This window comes from Meleagris gallopavo, chromosome 1 (assembly GCF_905368555.1).
Source record: "Meleagris gallopavo chromosome 1, MGAL_WU_HG_1.1, whole genome shotgun sequence".
In the NCBI taxonomy this organism is placed as follows: Eukaryota; Metazoa; Chordata; class Aves; order Galliformes; family Phasianidae; genus Meleagris; species Meleagris gallopavo.
In genome coordinates, this window is record NC_139404.1 from 128,480,833 (window position 1) to 128,500,106 (window position 19,274).

A 19,274-nucleotide genomic window follows, 5' to 3' on the forward strand; every position below is an offset into this window, starting at 1 on the left:
CTGTAAATCAGAGATAATTCTTCCTGGCATTAGCTGGATTTCCATTTACATACATGTAAAAGGATTGGTGTTTTTGGTTTTTACTTCATAAGTACAAAGCTCGCTGATAGTGCTGTGGCTGTTTGTGTCTTGTGAAGTATAGTCTCAATACCCGTCCTCATTGATCCAGAGATGATTCTGGCTCATTGTGTGGGACAGGAGAGTGCAAGTTCTGGGTGAATTTGTGGGAGAAAATCATGGCAGACATGGAAAAGGTCTCTTTGCATGCTTCTATGCTCTCTATAATGGCTAATTTTGAAGTTGCAAAGAGGTTTAAAATATTGGAATTATTCCTGATTGAAATAAATCTACAAGGGAAATAGCTAAAGGTGAAAGAAAAAAATAATCTACTGCTTGGCATTTTTAACGTGCTTATATTGGAGTAAATATTGAGTCAATTCAGTTTAGTGTAATATATTTGTTTTTTCTTTTTTTTAGGAGAACTGCCACTAGGAACAGATGTACTTGGATAACAAGGATGACAGTACGGTTTCTAGACAAGAAATGGAGCTGAATCGGACCCCTTCACATCAAACCAGTTTATCTGCAACAGTGGCAACCAAACCAGGGACCAGAAGTTGCAGTGAGCTGTGGCTCTTAAAAGAGTATCATGGCATGGTAACGAGTCTTGGAGAGCCACATACCCCCTGTGAAAAAGCAGCAATTGAAGAAGATGGCTGTGTTGCTCTGGGGAAGGATTTCACTCAAGTCCCCATGCAGGGAAGGTAAGAATAAGGACAAACACAGTTTTTCTCCCAGTTCAGATTTATTTTTACTTTCTTGCAGAGAAGATATGTATTTTCAATAAGCAATTGTTGTTTCTCCCCTAAAGAGAATGGGAAGCTTAATGGGGACATCAAAGCAGTTTTAATTGCCTAAGGACAGTGGTAGATCACTAGATTTCCAAACTAATCTCAATTTTAATAGCAGCCATGGACCAATTTTGGTTTTTCAAGATCCTGTTTCTTCTCTAATTGATGTCACAAACCACGCAGAAATAAGGATGTTTTCAGGCCCCAGCCCTTGTCTCTCTAGGAAAGCTGCATGTGAACTTCCAAACTGCATCATAAGACCATAAACTGAATCACTATGGCTAAGACAGAAAATATAAAAATGGCACTGATAACTGATAATGGATGTGATGTTGCCACATCACATATTCAGGGTAAAAGGAATACACTCCTTGTGTATCCTTTCATGAATCAGGGAGAGTGTAGGTATGGGGAGTGGTTGTCCAGTCTTTCCTGGTGAAAAAGATTAACAGTACTACTTATAGATATTCAGAAATATATAAAGTATATATATATATAAGGTGAGAGAGATGTATCTATCTGAGCTCCTGAAGAATACAGGCTGTCTGGAGGCTCAAAATGGCTTAAACTGCAGTGGTTAAGTAGAGTATCAGAACAATTTCCAGATCCTGATGCTGGAGACTCCTTTTGTAGATCAGGAAAAACATGGTAGATTTCAAAGCAGGTTAATGTTCAATAAGATTTTAAAAAATCAATTAATTAAAATTAAATTAACAGAAACATATTGCAGATCAGGAGTGTAACGGAAATCCTGGTGAAGTTTCGCTGTTAGTTAAATAGGCTTTTCAACCAAAAGTAGCATTTCATTCCTCTTCACACAGTTCTCTGCTGCTTCTGTGTAAGTTAGGAGTTGCAGTCTCAGGGGCTTTGCGTAGCTCTGGGCATGCTGGTCACATCCCTGCATTGCTGGAAAGGGGCAAGGTGTATCCTGTACCACTACATGTAATTTAGAGGGAAATCTACTTGTACTGGGAGAGTAGGAGGTTTGGGGCATTTTATAAGTTCTCTGATCTGGACAAAGCAGAATCAAGTTAGCCAGATGAGCCTTGCTGCTCACCTTTCTTACCTAAAGTATACATGTACTCTGTAAATCTACATCAAACAAAGTCAAGGTTTTATGAGCATGTGAAGGTATTTACTTCAGAATGAGAATTGGAAATCGTTATGGCTGTGCTTTTGAAATATTAAAAAATAATCAAATTGACAACTTGACCACAAAAGCCCTATAAATCCTTTAGAAATGATTTTTGGGGTACTTGAGGATTTGTTGTGTTGACTAAGAATTTTGTGGACAGAATAAAATCTTGTAAAAGTTCCTTAATTCAGCATGTGGTAGCGTTGAGCTAATGTCACCTGGTTTTTAAAGAGTATAAAAAGTACAAGTTGTATGCAGTGTCAGGAAGAAGGCAGGAAAAATGCATCTTTAACAAGGATTTTCTTTTGTGGATTCTCATATATGTCTAATTACTGATGTGTTTACAAGTGCTGTGTACTGTCCTGCTAACTATCCTGATACAGGATATTCTTACAGACTAGCTGTCAGTCTGCTGACTGTATTTCTTCCTGTTGTTCACAGGAATTTTTGTACTGGCTGCATGTAACTTACTATGAACCATGTTTGGAAATCATGATCACAGGTGCTAGAGATGAAAACTATGGGGGAGCCCACCTTCCTGCAAAGGCAGGCAGTAGCTCCAGATCTTTTGATAACACTGTTTTCCTATTGAGTAAAATGTAGTCATTGTGTGATTTAGGGGTAGAGTACGATTAAAGAGCCATTTCCATGCTGTCTTATGGGCAAATACATATCTCTTTTTTTATAGTAATAAATTAGGGATTGGGAAAGGATCTCCTAAAGTTTCTTCTTGTTTGATTTTTACCTCTCTTGCTTCTGCAATATAATTGATTTTTTTTTTTTTTTTTTCATGTGGAGATGAATCTTATCTGTCTCTTTGTATTTTAGCAAATGTATGCTAGGTACAATTAAAACATCAGTGTGATCTGTATGTCTCCTCTAATATGAGTAATTACCCTTAAATCATCGGGACCACTCAACAGAATGCAGATAAAAACATGGATAAACCTTTGCAAGTTCCCAAGTTGTTTGATTAGTTTCAGCAGAATAATAATTAACTTTTAATGTAAACTGTTCTTTGACTTGGAAAACTACTATTAAAAAAAGAGGAGACCTAATCCTTTTTTTCTTTAAAAGGGTTGACTAAATTGGCATGCCTGCATGGTTTGTTTTAATGCATCTACTTAACTTAAATTGCTGAATTATCTTTCAAGGATAAGATTGCCAGGCTCTCTAAATTGTTCAAATGTACGCTGACACAAGACTGTCTGAAGAATCTATCCAAGAGAACACAGGATTTATCTCAGTCACTAAAATTATCTTTAAGAAAATGTTCTTGAGTTATCTGGGGTCCTTTTTTTCTGAGGAGATTAGATAGTCACCCTGTTCTGGTCTGAACAGTTCCATTTGTCTGCAGCATAATCCTGTGGGTATTTTGTGGCTAGTTTGCAAATAGTCATGAGCTGCCTGCCCATCAAAATGCCTTCTTGTTTCCATCATGTATTGAAGAATGGTTCCCTTCAGGTTTTACTGCATTGCATTAGGCTGCCCAGGCTCTGTGTGAAAAAGGTTTGGACTATCTGCGCTGGTCCTGGAGCATCTTTCAAACTGAAAGAAGTCAGCCTTCTTGTTAAGACCATACTTCCTCCAGTATTGCTTACCGTAGGAAATACAGGCATTTTCTTCTGAACTGGAATGCAAATGAGCTCCAGAGTTTTTCAGTGGGAATGCAGCTGGCTGAGGTGTATGTTTACACTGAACTGCACTATGTGCTATAGTGTGCTCTATTGGAAACACAGGTTTTAACATAGTACAAAACACCAGTGCAGACTTATTTTTGATTTTGAACTTTGTTCGTTCTCCTTAGCCTTTATGAAAAGTATCAATCTGGCTATTTTTAACATTTTATTAATGAAAGTTGCTTTTGCAGTCTATAGACATTGATCCAGGACCTTCTTGAGTCCATTACTCTGCAGGAAGATTTCACACTGCTCTGTGACAGCATGGACAATGTTCTTTATGTCTGCCCTGACATATTCAAAAGTACAGCTTACTTCTTTCCATCTTGTCTTTGCATGTTCAAGTTGTGTCCACAAAGGAAGGTTCCTTAGTCATCTTGATCTTATCATCATTAGTGCTGATTCCATGGGAGAAACCAAATGACATGGCTTTGTGTCAACCAAATCTGAAATTCTCCTTTATGATCCACAGTAAGGGAGTGATATCAGCTGCTTTCAACTTAGGAGTTAGTGAGCCTCAAAGGGCACTATAGAAAAATATATCTCTAAAGAAATAAGATGTATAGTAATCCCATGTAGCCAATTACTTTATGATGCTATTTAAAACTATATTAATGAAAAAAGAAAGGCCTTCTTTGGAATATAAAAGTGATGGAAGAGTGGATAATTGAGTAACTATACCCTGTGGCATTCATTTCACGTTGCCCTTCTGGTCCCTTTCTCTCTTTGGTGTAATTTCTGGCTGTACCTCTTTTAGGCAGTCAGGTAATAACACTAACTTCTTACAAGTAGGGGGAAAAAGAAACCAAAAAAATTGGCAGTTCATTGATTTTGTTGTGAACTTTTAATGAGAAATTAGACAGTGGGGAAAAAAAGTGATCAAGCCAAGATGTAGAATTACTCCTCTGAGGTTATGTTTAGATGAATTTGGCACTGGAGTTTGTTGTTCATTTTATGTTATAGTCCTTGGAAGTTTTTTTCTTTAACTTTTATGTCTCGTTAAAAAGATTAAGCTCTGGAGTAACAAAAAATAATCCCTTATTTATTTATTGAATCTGCTTGAATGTGTGTTTCATCACAGTTTCATTTACATAATCCTCACTTCTGTAAGAAAAAATAAAAATAATCAACCAAATCAAATTCTTCCTTTGTCCCAAATCTGTGCTCACAGGATCAGTAGGGAAATTATTGGTTTGCAGTGAGAAGGACTGTGAGACTGCTCCTAGAGTGATAGTGGAAGGAAAGCAGAAATGTGGTTGTGTGGCATAAGAGAGCTATTGGGTTCACTTGAGCAGAGGATGCCTGTTTAGCAGAAAGCTTTCATTTAGTTTTCTCTACTATGAAACATACTGAGACCTCACTCATGATATACACGTGTGTGTTCAAAGTTATTTAACTTTTCTATTGCCATGTACTGTTGAGCATCTCAATGCTTAATTATTATATTGACTTACAGTGTCTCAAATTGATAATATACTACCATTTCTGTTCCATCATTAGCAGACTAGAACCCTAGCTGCTCAATTGTTTTTTTATTCTGATGGGATGCAGAACAAAAACAAAACAAAACAAAAATCCACCAATATCAATTTTTGTTTTGAAGTGTTCAGTTGAAAGAATTAGGGCATACTAATTGACTATTCCCACTATCAAACTAAAAACTATACTCAGCACTAAGTGAAAAATGTGCAAAGTACCAATACACAACTATTACATTTGAATTCTTGTGAAATTGTAGAAGTCAAACAAACAAACAAAAAAACACTATTGAATTTTGCAAGCAGCTGTTCTCTTTCTAATAGTTAGTAGTATGGTTGTTTTGGGTTCTTCTTAGTTAGACATCCCTCTTAGGCCAATTGTGGAAAAATGCCAGTTTGAAGCTTACAAGCTTCAATCCTCTTTAGGGAGTGACAGATGTTTTGTCATGTAAAGCTCTTTTTAAATGGGGGAAAGTTTTGTCAGCAAATGATTTTTTTTTTTTTTTTTTTGGTATTATAATGTTCAAGTGTGAAGCCAACCAGAGAGCCAGACTTTGAAAAGAAATGTGTTGCATAGAGGCAATCACAGTTGAACAGGAGGGCATGCATGGGGCTTAAAAAGCCAATGTGAGGAGCTGACAATGTAAGATGAAGCAAATAGCTCATTCACTCCAGCCTTTCCTTGAGAAACTGTTCTGTATGCTTTGTTCCTGGCCCATGTGCTTGTGTGAGAGTGATAGCTCTAATATGCTAAGCTATTTGTGGAAAAGAGAACTTTGCAACAGCAGGCGGTCAAATGATATTAATTACTAAGAATTCAGTTTTGTCCTCAGTTTTCTGCCATGTCGAGGAGCAAAAAATTTACAGGTGAATATTTTCTAATAGTGAGGGGGAAAGGAAAACTAAGCACTCTACAGCCTGCACCTGCATGGCTGCATTGTGTGAACATGTGAGTAGGCAGAGGCTGTGTTGCTGCTGTTCTTCAGTAAATGGTATGCATGAAAACATGGCAACTCTTCCATTGGCCCAATCACTGAACTGGGAGAACTGAGCTAGAAAAAGCTGAGAGTGAAAACAGTTATGAAAGGGTGTCATGAAGACTGATGCTAACCAGTAATTTGGGATTACTTGTTCTAAGACTCCTTGCAGAGCTTGAATGCCGGTCAATCTGAGGTAGACAGAACCCAACAGCTTAGCAGAGAATAAGAAGAGGGAAGAGCCCGATACAGGGGCAGTTTGGCCTCACAGTCCAGTCAAGAAAGAAGTAATGCCTATGTGACTGTTTTACTCATGCTTGTTTAATTAATTAATTAAACATGCTCTGTGTAATTGACACAAGGTGTAGGAGATGGATGTACATTTCCCACCCTCCAAGTTCTTAAGGTTCACCAAGCTCCAGGGTATTCTTACTTATGTTTTTTCTCTTTCAATACATCTCTGAATCATGAAACATCCATTGAAAGAGGAGATGGAAGCCAGATATCTTAGTTTCAAAGTAAATTTTCTGATAATCAATGTTGTTTTATGTCTTCCTCATGCTCCTTCTTCCAGTGATTATTCTATTGAAAATATATGGGTCTCAAGGGAGAGAGGAAGGATTTACAGGATACTGTTGTTCCTAATAGTTAGGGTATCCAGGTGAGAGCTGGGGTGTCTTAGTTCTTACTGGGTATATGCCAAAAAATACTGCCACATTCTCTGCCCAGGATTGGCTCTTGGAGAGCTGCTGTTGAGCATAGAGGAGGAAGAGAGAGCTCTAAGACAAAGAGGGATGGAAAAGTATCTGGAAAGAGAGAGATCAAGAAATTGCAGAAGCAGTAGAAATATTGAGAAGGAAGAATATAAGCCCTTGCATAGGGCTACAAAGAGACCCTGGGAAAAGCTGCAATACGGTATGAAATAGAATGAGACCAGCATGTGGTGATCTGTGTGTGTGAATTAGATAAAAGTAAGTTAGTGCTGTGGTTGTAAGCCAGACTTTAATGTGATTGGTCCCTGGTTATGATAAAGCATCCTAACTCCTCCAACACTGCGGTTAACAAAAGACTACGAAAGTCAGTTCCAACAGAGTTAATGGCAGTCCTTGTTTCCCCTGAAAGCCTTGCACTAGTCAATACTTACAAGTGTTTTCCAACAAAAAATAGGACGTGTTAGTGAGATAAATTCATGTAATGCCCTTATCCCTCTAAAAAAGGCCTCAAGCAGTCCCACTCTCAAGTACAAAAATAAACCTTTTGTTTCTCCCCTCTCCTCTCTTTTCTTCTCTATCTTACTGTTTTAGTACACAATTCTGCTTGTTAATAGAGATGTACTTCTGTATGCCCAACACTTTAAATGTCTCTCCTGTTAGAATTAATTAGCATCAGAGTGGTTTGTCCTCCTTCATTAGAAGCACTGGAAGTCATTCCTCAGCCACTACAAAAATGTCCAGGGTAGCAGTAGTCATACATTTAAAAACTCAAGTTCATGCTAAATTGAATGTAGCTGATGGCAAAATAGACAAGTGTAAATGGAAAAAATTAGCCAGGGAGTTTTAAAAAAAAAATAGGGTCACAGACTGTAGACTAGCAAATAAAATGTTTTTTTCAAAAACTGCTATTCATAAGGAGCTCAAGTGATTTACTCTCTGATATACAGCAAAAGCTGATAAATGAGTCACCAAAATGCTTACTGACAGTGACCAAGCAAGCAATTCTCTGCTTGATAAGTACTAATGGGACTTAAGGGGCAAACTGGAATAATTGTGCTAATGGACCAGCAGAAGTCAGACCACACAGAGCTCTGTCCACAGCAGGTCAGAGCTAAGTCAAGGACAGCACACTGAGCTGGAGCCAGGTCCTATCAAAAGGAATTAATGCACTTGATTTTATTTATTTTTTTTCTTTGCACTTTTTATGATTTCTTTCAGCCAGGGTGAAATGGAAAACAGATTGGCAGTTAGAGAAACTCACAGTTTTTGGAAATGCAGCAGAAGATACTGACTCGGTACAGCCTGTGAATTAGCATCATTCAGAAGCAGCTGTGAAAGGCTGTAGGTTTTGCTCACACCTTCTGAGCTATTCCCTTTTCTGTGTGAGTCAGTAGGGACAGTAAACACAGTCCTTCTGCCAGTGATCCAGGAATGTTTTTGTAAGAGCTCTTTTGCCTGAAGTGAAGCTCTGGCAATGACAGAGTATGAAAGCTTTTGACTCAGACAGCCACGCTGACAGTCACATTGAACTGCTATGCGTGGCAGGGAATTGCCTTTGCTCTTTGAGGAGAAAGTGCTATGTTACTGATGAACTTATTGTAAGAAGTCTGATTCTTAATAAATACAGAGCTTCCTTGAATAGAGTAGGTAAATATTTTTAGTGATTTTTCTACCCACTCTTGTGAGCTTACGCAATTAATTTTCTCTGCTGCTTATAAAATAAAGAAGTAAAAGTGGCTTGAAATATTCTTTTGTCTTCAACCATTCTAGGAGTGATAGAAGCAACTCTGCCTCCTCAGCCATGTCAGTGACATGTGAGCTGCAATCCTCTTTAGGAGTTTATTGACAGCTGGTACATCATGTAACCCTCTTAGAGTGAAAAGCAAGAACCTGAATTTAGTGGATCTGTCTGATAAAAGGAATGGTAAACCTGGAAAGGAGTGTGACAAAGAACCCATTTCTGTTTTGTCTGATGAGTCTTTAATTGTGTAATCTAAACAGCAGGGCTATACCACAGTATTATGTAAATAAACAATTCTGTAACATCTAGCAGCATGTGGCTTCTTTGACAAGTTGCCCTGTGTACTGTATGGGGGTGGCCCCCACTGCTTTTTAGTCTAGGTCAATACAACCAAATTCTCAATGCAGAAGTGTTGCAATAAATTGTCTCCAGAAATGAGCTAAGCCGGAAACAGTAAAGAATAGAGATTAAAATTTTGATCATCAGCTTGTGGAAAGCTATTGATTTTAACCATAAATTAGATATCAACATACCCTCATTACAAATCTGTTCATAGTTGTATAACAGTATTGAAGAGGATTATAGGGCCAGAAATATTCCAACTAGACTATTTTTTTCAGAAGACAGACTATCCTTGGCAGAAAAGAATGATAGGTTTTCAGAAATATTTGTGTGTATGGGTAGGATGCCAGTCACAATTTTGAACCTATTGCTGTGACAACTGAAGTTGAAAGAGCTCCATTAATGTCACTGGACTGGAGATTTAGGTCATACAAATACCTTGATATCAGAAAGTATTGACACCAGGTTCCTTATATTTAACAGTATCCTTTTACTTGTGTATAGAATCAGACACCAGGTGCCTACTCAAACTGCATATTTATTTGGGAACTAGGTCTTGTGTCGTTGCCTAAATCACATTTGGTCTTTGTTAACAAGAAGGATGCTTTTACTGATAGCTTAACTCGTCCTGTTGAGGTTACAGTGTTTGATTATTGACCAAAGTTAGTATATAAATTGCAGTAACACCACAGGGTTGAGACTCTGACCAACCACACCTATTGCAATGAAGAAGAAATGTTGATGATGTTTATCCTGCCTTTCTAAATCAGTAGCCTTTAAAAAAAGAAAAAATGTCTATACATTTTTGTCTTAAGTTCAAGTTTAGTCTTTTAGCTCTACTGTGTGTTATGATATTTTCCTTCTCCAGCTTACACTTCTGCATAATGCTTCTAGAAGAATTAATTCCTGTAGCTTTAGTTCTTACACTATTCTGATTAACTTTCACATTGCATGAGCTTAACATAAAACATATTTCAACTTCTCATAGACTATAAAGAACAAACTTTTTTACCAATTGTAACCTACTTTTAAGTGCTGTGAGTTAAGTGTAATTTCATCATTTGTTCTTTAAAGTTGTTATTTTTGTGTAGAGGAACAAACATCCTTCCTTGTTGGCTCTTGAGCTTGTTGGCAGAAGAGCTACTTATATAACTTTAAAGAATAATGACTGTTGCTGGTTATCTTATTGCATCTCTCTTGTTCTCACTATTAAAACAAAACAAAACAACAAACACAACTCTTCATTATTCCTCTGCCTAGAGCACATACTTACCCTTCTTTTTCTTTGTGTTTCTGTATTGTTGGAGTACCCTTCACATTTCCTGCTATGTCACACTGTACTGATAATTTCTTTCTGCAAACTACTTGTACAGACTTATTAAAAAGACTTTTGTTAGTTCAGTGGCTGTTTATCTTGGCAACAGGCTGTTACTGTTTTATTAAAAAAATATTTGTGAGAAGCAGTGTTTTATTAACACCATATCCAGCTTTCATGCATGTGATGTGTGTTTCAGTCTTCTATTATTTGGAGATGCCCTTACCTTAGGAACACTAAACCTCTTTAATACTTATAAACAGCTGTGTAACTGGTCCAACACATAGCAAAGGACAGGCTTTGCCTTTTTTCCTGTTGAAAAGCCTGTCATTTATGTGATTTTCAAAAATTATTCAGGCAGAACACCTTCTTGAAGAAATGAAGCACGATAAACTTTATTCTATCTTTAACACTTCAAATTTGCTGTATTCCATCACACCTCTACCAGGATGGGACCAGTTACAGAGATTCTTTGTCTCAATTATTTTGCTCTTGAAGATAGTTATATTGGTCTTTCTTCTTTAATGCAATTCATTTGTAACAATCTGTTGTTTTTTCACCTGTCTGTTTAGCAGCTTGGAGCCTTCTACCTTAATGAGAGGGAAAATATAGAAAGAAGCTGATAGCAATGGGCAGCTGTGTCAGCATGGGGTTTCCCATTTTCTGCATGTACTATCTTCCTGGAGAATTATATTTCTGTATCCAGCAAAATGCACTTGTTCTCTCTTTTCTCTTTTGTTCTTCTTTGGGAGCACAGAATGAGGTTTTATTTATGTAACCTCATGTCTGGATAGCCAGAAATTTTCATGTGGATGCAAAGTCTGTCTACAGAGCAGAATCCTATTTTTTTTTTTTTTTTATGGTGGGCCATGTTCAGGTCTTACTGAACTTTGTGAGGGTGGAGATTTTTAGAATATGCATAGGAAATGTTATGTAAGAATATGTGAGGTCAGGAGAAAGATGAAAAGAAATTGCCTCTGTGAGGCTACAAAGTAAGAAAAGTGTCACTATATATAGGTCCAAAAGGAATGCAGTGTCTGAGAGGAGAGAATCTGGCATTTATGTGATGATAAGAACCACATTGCTATCTATAAATATGATATACATGTTGCTGGAACAAACGTATCTGCCAAGTAGAAAATGAACTTCCTTCTGAGCTCTAAAAGGCTACTTTTTTTGTAGTTGTTGACTTTTTCATTGCACAGTAGTATGTTGTTTTGCGGAGAATGATTACAGCTTGAATCAGGAGAAAAGGAAGCTGAAATGGTATTGTTATTCTTTATTCTCCTTTTAGGTGAGACAAGGACATTCTCAGAATTTCTCTAGAATTCATCATATATAATTCTCACTGGTTGAGTGTTTGTTGAATCTTATGTTTCAAAGTTATCTTCCATTGGTACTCGATCAAAAATCTGTGTTTTGAAGTTCCTTGTTAACATAAATCAGATAGCTCCTTTATGACATTGTAGCCTGAGGTTCCTACCAAGCCTATAAAGGCAGAAGAAAGAAGGATGGTAGCAAAACAGGACGCAAGACTGTGGAATAAACTTCCTGAAGTGTGGAAACAGATGTGTTAACATGTTACAATGATTTTAGTGAAGGACTGTTACAGGGAAAAGCATAATCTTTTTGAGAAAACTGGATTTCTTTTTGGATTATTTAAAAAGTATTTTCCAAATGTTGACAGCAAATGGTATATTGTTGCAGCCTTTTTCTTCTGCCTGGTTTCTTTAATTTATTCTTGGAGCTTTTCCAGTTCTTAAATAAAATTTATCTCTGCTTCAACTTGAAGATGAATACAATGACTAATGATTTACTCTTGTTTGGAAGTTACTTGCTAGGAAAGAGGGAATCATGTTTGGTGGGACTTGTTCATAGGTCTTTATGTTCCTAATAAATACAGAGTAACAATTCTGGTGAAAAATCTTTTGTATCAAAAAGAGTTGTAATCTAAGAGCAAATTAAAAGTACACTAAAAAAAAGCATGAAAACAACATTAGAGATGAAGGAAAATGATTTGAAGAGCTTTGTCTCCTGACAGTGACTGCAGCTGTCGTAGAGAAGACCTTTAGATGGCCAAAGTTATGTGAATACCTTCATTGTTTTATGCTTAGTCATAGTCTAAAAAGGAAATTTTAATACTTTCATTATAACTAAAATAATGAAAAAATATAATTGAAGCACTTAAATTATACTGAAAAAAAATCCCATTATCTTATCAACTTAGTAGTGTTATTTCAATGTATAATAACTATATCACTCCTACAAATTATTTTTTAATCTTTAAATTTTCATGCTGTTTTTTTCTCTGCTTCCTCTGAGTATTGACTCTTGTGTCCTAGCTGTGGAGAGAACTTCAGCATTTTTTGTGGATCCAGAATCAGAGATCAGAATCTAGATAAAGTCCAAATTAGTTGTCCTAGTTACGGTGCAAGGCATTATGAGAACCTGATTATTTACCAGATATGAGGCTAAGCTCTTGAACTTGCTTTGTTTCATTTTATGTAGGTCTCTCTTTTAGTAATGTTTCCTATTTATTTCCATGAAAACTGCAACAGATACAAAGAGAGCAATAACACTGATAGAGCAAATTCTCAGCTACAAAACACTATTTTTCAAAATAACCATCTCCATTAGCTATGCATTTTTGCCAGTGATGAACAAGAGGCTGTGTGCCATGCTTGTAAAAAATCTGCACAAGTGGAGGTGACCCACTCTTTCAGAGTTTCACCACCTTCCACCTCACTGTGCTCATATCCACAGTCTCCGTTAATTTTTAGCAAGCATCAACAGATGGCAATGGGTGCCATTTTTTTCATCATGGAGAAATTCAGTGACACACCATTCTTTCATCCACACTTCCTTGTCAGACACCATTCTGTCAGACTGCCCCTCTGCTGCCATCTGTTGCACGGCAACAAAACGTAATGGAATATTGATGGGAAGGTTCATCCTCTACTGCCAAACCACCAACATCCACCTTTGATGCTGTGGGCCAACATCATAAAACAGGAGGCATTACTTTCAGAGCTGCCCTTGTATATTTACCAAAAGACAAAATAAAATTCCCAGCAAGCTTACAGTAGTTGAGATCCAGCATGGAAAACAAAGCATAATTTGAGGAGAACTTGAATTTTTTAAGCTGTAGGGTGTTGTGCTGCTTGCATTTGCCTCCTCTCTCTAACAGCTCTCCAGAAAAAGAAGCCAAACAGTTTCTTTCATGTTGTTAATGAGGTTTTTTTTTTCTCCTACATCTGTAATTTATTTTCCTTTTTTTTCTTTTCCACTCTAAACAATGAAAGTACTATGTTTTTCATGACAAATTATTTTTTTTTCTTTAAGGGTTGCAGGTATGAATAATGTTACTCCAAATTCCTGAAATAAAACATGTGGAGCAGTAGTTTGTAAAGATAAGTTTTATAAAAGAAGAACAATAGCCTCTTTTTGATTTCATCTTTAAATATAACTTACTAATTACTCTTTTCAATCTCCAAAGCTGGGGTGAATAACTTATTAATCAAAATTTAAAGTATGCAAGGATAAAATTCTAATTACATGTGGCAGTTTGTCAGTGTATTGCTTCGGTTAATTAAAACCATATCAAAATAATCCTGTTTCATCATTCTGTAGGAAAGCGTTCTCTCTTTTTGAGTACTCAGTTGTCTTCCTCTTATAAGTACATCCTTTACTTGTATCATCCTTAAATTAATCCAATCTTGCAGAGAGTCTTCATTCTTGAATATGCTTTTCTCCGGACCTCTGAGTGTACAACATCATATTGCTGCTGTGCTTAGAGAATAACCTTCTCTAGAGGTGATCACATCATCCAGGTTCTTCTCTGACCTGTCTTTCTGCTCAGGTTTCTGTCATCCCAGTTCCCCATATTTCATCTTTAGCAGGCTCTGGTCAGACAGAAAGTTAAAACATAAAGTTGAGACCACTTCCTTAACTTTCCAGAGTCTTGGAATTGCCTCATGGACTATGAAAAACTATGCCCTTCTACCCCCCGTGCTTTTTTTGCCGTAAATTCTGTTAGTATCAGAGTTGGCTAAGCCAAAATCCTGTGGTGACTGCCAAAGAGAAAAGCTGGCATTTAAAAGCCAGTCTGACAGAATATGCTGAAGTATTACAAGCGCAGCCATGCTTGAAGAGATGCTGATCAATTGTAATGGATTCATTTTTCTGCATGTCCCGCACTACTTGAGAATAATAGCCCTTAACAGGTTATCTGTGTAATTTGTAAAGGAGTAGGGTTTTTGGAATTTGGACCACTACCAATCCTGGCTACTGCTGCCTATTTCAAATTTGCAGCTTGCTGGCAGTCTCTAACAGTTAAACTGTTTTGGCAGCATTTGCTCCTGCACTGTATTTTCTTCAAAATATCCAGTTTTTGCATGCTGCCTTTTTCCAATTTCCTTTGCTGAAGCAGAAAATAGAGAAAAAAACACAACCTCTCAGTCCTTTAAAGGGCGGCCTTTTTGAATCTGTCCCATCACTGTGTCCCTGCTAGGTGGTCATGAAGCTCTGGGCATGCTCTTGTCCCTGTCCCAGACTCACCCCTGCTCCCTGACCTGTTGCTGTGGAGTGGGTCTTGGTTAGGGAGGTCACAGCCCTGATGGCTCATCTGCTATCTTCTGGTAAGGCAGACAGTCATTATGGCACCATAGCATTGGAGCAGAAAAGTAAGAGCTTAGTCCTCCTCTTAGGTAGAGTCAGAGGAGCTTCAGAGCAGCTTAAGGATTAAGTATTTTCTTTTAGCTTTATTCAGTGCAGTGGGGTCCCAGTCAGTCTCTCCTGAAGTCTTGATGGAGATTTCCCCTGTCAGAGGCAGCAAAGATTCTTGGGGAAAAGGAACTGTCAAGTCCTGGAGATATCTGAAAATTTCATTTTACAGGGAAGTACAATAACTTTACAAAGCCTGATTTGATTAAAAAAAAAAAAAAAAAGAAAGAAAGAAAAGAAACACAGGAAACATTCTGTTTTTCAAGCTATTTCTGAACTAAAATTGCCTTAATTCTTCAAATAACTGAATATTGAACAAATAAAGGGGAAGACACCTCCATCACATCCTCTTGTGGGACATGTCCACCTCCCAAGATCCAGCAGAAGGGTATGAAGTCAGTGCACTGCTTATGCCCTCTACAGGGGATCCACTTATATCTGGGTCTAGCTCAGCATACATTTCACTACATGTTTTTTAAGCGTGTTGTTTGTTTGCCTGGGGACTTGGCATGCAGTTACTTCTCAGTGTGAGTCGGCTGGCTGTGCCCCTTGCACTGACATTCTGTCAGGTAGTGCCACTGCCAGAGTCCCCTGGGGAATTCTGTACAGTTCTGTTTTATAGAAAATTAGGAAATTCAAAGAGAAAATGAGTCTGCATTAAGTAATGCTTTCATTGCTAAATTTCTATGACATCTTAATGGTGCATGCTTTTAAAAGGTTGAGAGGTTACTTGTTGATTTAGTTGAAAATAAAACAGTCATCAGAAGAAGTCTGGAGCCTGTTTAGAGAAGTGAGCTGTGGAGTCTTTGATTCTTCCCTTGACAATTAGAATCTCAGTTGACTATACCTCATTTGTGATGAATACTCATAACAGTTCCCCCATGATGTACTGCCACTGAGGACAAATCACGATGGAGGGCTGTGTCTATGTGTGGGCATATATATTATGTGTGTATATAACGACGTTGATGGATGTTTGTATACAGCTATTTAGTTTACACTTAATGCTTTGAAGCTGAATGCTATGGTTTTGGCCCGCACAGTTTGTACCACATAAATATTGTCCAAAAGTGGATTTCATTTGGTATTAACAACTACCAAATCTTTTGGAAGAGTATGTTTTAAATGTGGTCAAATGCTGGTTGCTTTTGTGTATTTGTCTTTTCTGTTTTTTGGTTTTTTTTTTTTTCTTTCTATTTATTTCTGTGATGTGCTTGTTTACAGTTATAATAAAAGTAATTAGCTCAGTACGTACGACTTGGTGTGAGGATAAATGTTCTCTAATCAGAGAAGACAGTGCTTCTCAAATTAGTCTTTAGCCTATAACAATGCAGAAATGATAAATTAATGCCTACAATTGTTACTAACCTCCTACATGATTAATTGTCTCTTATATCCAGGTCTCCTCCTGTAGGAAACTTGGCTTAGCTTTGTTATAATCTCTTGGCTTTATAGTACTCCTGAACTTTTTTAGGAGGGAATTTCACACTTATAAAGCTTTTAGTGACTACTAACTCAGGGAAGTATGCTAACACCTTTTTTTCCTGATGTAATTCTTCTTTTAACGTTTTATATAATTAATATTTCAATAACCTACATTCCAAACTCTTGATGTCCTTGGACAATACTTACGCTTCCATGTGCAATTCTTCAATTCTGACCCAATCCTTTCTGTAGAATTGTTAAGTGAGAATTTTTGCTTTCTGTTGCCATAGAAATAACTCCTTTACCAACGCTTGCATGCACTACTTATGGCAGATGAGGCATCATATTTTCCTTTGTTTAAAATGTATGCTTTTTATTATAGAGAGTGAAAACTTAATGCATTGTGTTGGCATGATTAATCTTTTCAATATGAGGCTAACTAATAGGCTCCAGCAAAACCTACCAAGTATTTTAAGTCTTTGCCAGCTAACTAGGATGAGTGTGATTTTTTTCCCCTATGATTCCTGTGGGATGCTTGCTTCTTTTGATGTGCTTGGGATTAAAAGTTTGCTTATTGATGAACAATAGTTCCTAGTGCAAACTCTTCCTTTTTCTTTCATTCAGAATGGCATGCATAATCATGTTAGGAAAAACCTGAAAAGTTATTGTCCATATAGTCTAGGTCAGGTCTGATGCTCAAGGGCAGGAATGGAATTCTCTGTGTGGACTTCATCCAGAGTCCACTGCCAACACTGGAAGCAATAATCTGCAGTTAATGAAACATGGTAGCTGGTTGTTGGTGGAACTTGTAGCACTTGTATGCCACTGATTCTGCATAATGTCTGAAGAGTTGTTATCCCATCAGTGGGAACAGTTGGAGATTCTCACTTCCCTTCATTTCCTCTTCTGCTCTTCTCGTGCCCTTCTGCATGTCCTGGAGGTTGGGGGAACCTGCTTCTCCTTTAACTTCCCAAATTAGTGTAGGAGATTGGTCACATCTCTGATGAGAAGCTGTAATGAAGTACAAATTACCACCAAAAAATGTGAGCTTTGCTCATGCCTGGGAGCAGTGGCATATCCTCAGATTGTGGGGGCTTCTGCAATGCACTTGGTTTGTATTCAGACCCATATGTTTTGTAATGTATAAATGGGATCCTTTTCCAGCTGCTGTCAGACAGCTGTACCTTTATTTACAGACACTTTCATGACTTGGAGGAACCTGCTCTATCTTCTGTGTTATGGACAGCCCTCCTGTGATGCTAATTTCTCTTCTGGGTTACTATGGAGACAGGAAAAATTGTAATTGCTTGAAAGATTAGCAGTGGTATGACTTTGACTGCAAGTAAGAAGTTCAGAAAATGCAGAAGAAACTCACGTTCCTGTGTAGAGAGCCAAAATCTGTATACAAGGCTGTCACAGCAGTAGCTAAGTGGTTAAAAACAATCTTCTGTTTGAAAGATTTAATTAAAAAAAGAAAAACCATGCCCAGCTGAAAAAACGTGAAAAGGAATGTGACCACACCTGTGACTAGAGGAGGAGGGGGTGGGCAGGACTTCTTGTTTTTCTATCATTTCTACCTGTATCTTTTTGTATGAGTGGTGTGTTATGAGTCTTTGAAAGAATCCTTATCAAATACATTTTCCAAGACTTCGGTTGGTTGAGTGCTTTCTAATTTTATGGAATGGTGACTCAGAAGAATGAAAGTGTTTCTGTAGAATTATCTTTTTCAATTTTTTTCCCATCCTATTGGAAGGAAAGTGAGCTGTAAATGTTTATTTTTTCGTGTGTGTGAAGGTCTATCTGTATGTGCATACAAAAATACATGAAAAATTCAATTATTTCACACCTTTTCATGTGATGTTTAAAATACTAATGACTGCTGACCCTGAATCGTGAGATAAAAATTAGTATCCTGCTTACCATCTCATCACTTGCATGTAGTATAAATTCAGACCAGTCTTTTAATCCTAAAAGCAGACCAATCCATAATGTACTAGCCAGGTGACTTAGTAATTAGTTTCTTGGTAAAGTTGCTGAATTGATTGGTAGAGATAGATTGTAATAGTAAGAAAGCATGAACAAAGTTTCCAGCTGTTTTGATCAGTGTGGACTGAGCACAGCTTTTGAAATACAGCATGTTGATTTCTTTTCCTTATTTACACAGTGTCATGACTGAAAGCTGCATGCAGGACTGAGGAGCCCTGAGAATGATGCTGATAGCTTTTTTAGGCACTGCAGACTTTCTTCTGTAATAGTAAAGGGTTTCTGGGCATTCCTAGGTTTTGCTTGCAAAAGATCTGAAGCTGATGACCAAATCCTGCCACAGTGTCTTCGTGAAATCTTCGTGAAAGTGTGGGAGATACACAGGGGTGCTCACATTAGGCTTTCCATTCAGGGATGACTCTCACTATTGTAGTTTGTGCTACTCTTTCATGATGTTTTTTCAACTTTTCTTCCTAGAGCTTTCACCTTCAAGAGTCTTTTATAACTAATTAGCTTTGTTAATTATATTACTCTCATACTCTAATTAAAGTAATCAAATCATGGAGACCTTGAAGCTCTCTCCCTTTTCCTCTAATTGTTTTTGCTTTGTCAAGACTGGCTGTTTTCCTGCTGTTTATTCTTGTCCATGTGTTTTTACTTTCTGCAAATTGATGTTGTCCTGTACTAATGGTTTTCACTTTATCTGAAGAACCTTCCAAGTTTTACTGTATTGGCCATTCCTGTCAGCCTGTGAAGACCTATAGTCCCATTTGAGAATTAATTGCAAGGAATACACTAGTCAGTGGGAATAACAGATGTGCAGAAAAAAGAAGGTGATGTTTTTAACCATGTTTATGAATTCTTCAGACTGTGCATTAGGAAGAATTTATTCTCAGACAGAGTGGTGATGTAT

The 19,274-nt window shown here is 37.4% G+C and overlaps 1 protein-coding gene across 1 annotated transcript in view; it reads left to right on the top strand.

Annotated features, from left to right (window-relative positions):
• Positions 1–485: 485 nt before the first annotated feature.
• Positions 486–19,274, top strand: part of OCA2 (OCA2 melanosomal transmembrane protein) — a 216,538-nt gene continuing 197,749 nt past the window's right edge. The window contains exon 1 of the mRNA XM_085216868.1: positions 486–764. Coding sequence (XP_085072994.1) covers positions 499–764 — 266 coding nt within the window. The 5' untranslated portion in view covers positions 486–498. The remainder of the gene's footprint in view (positions 765–19,274) is intronic.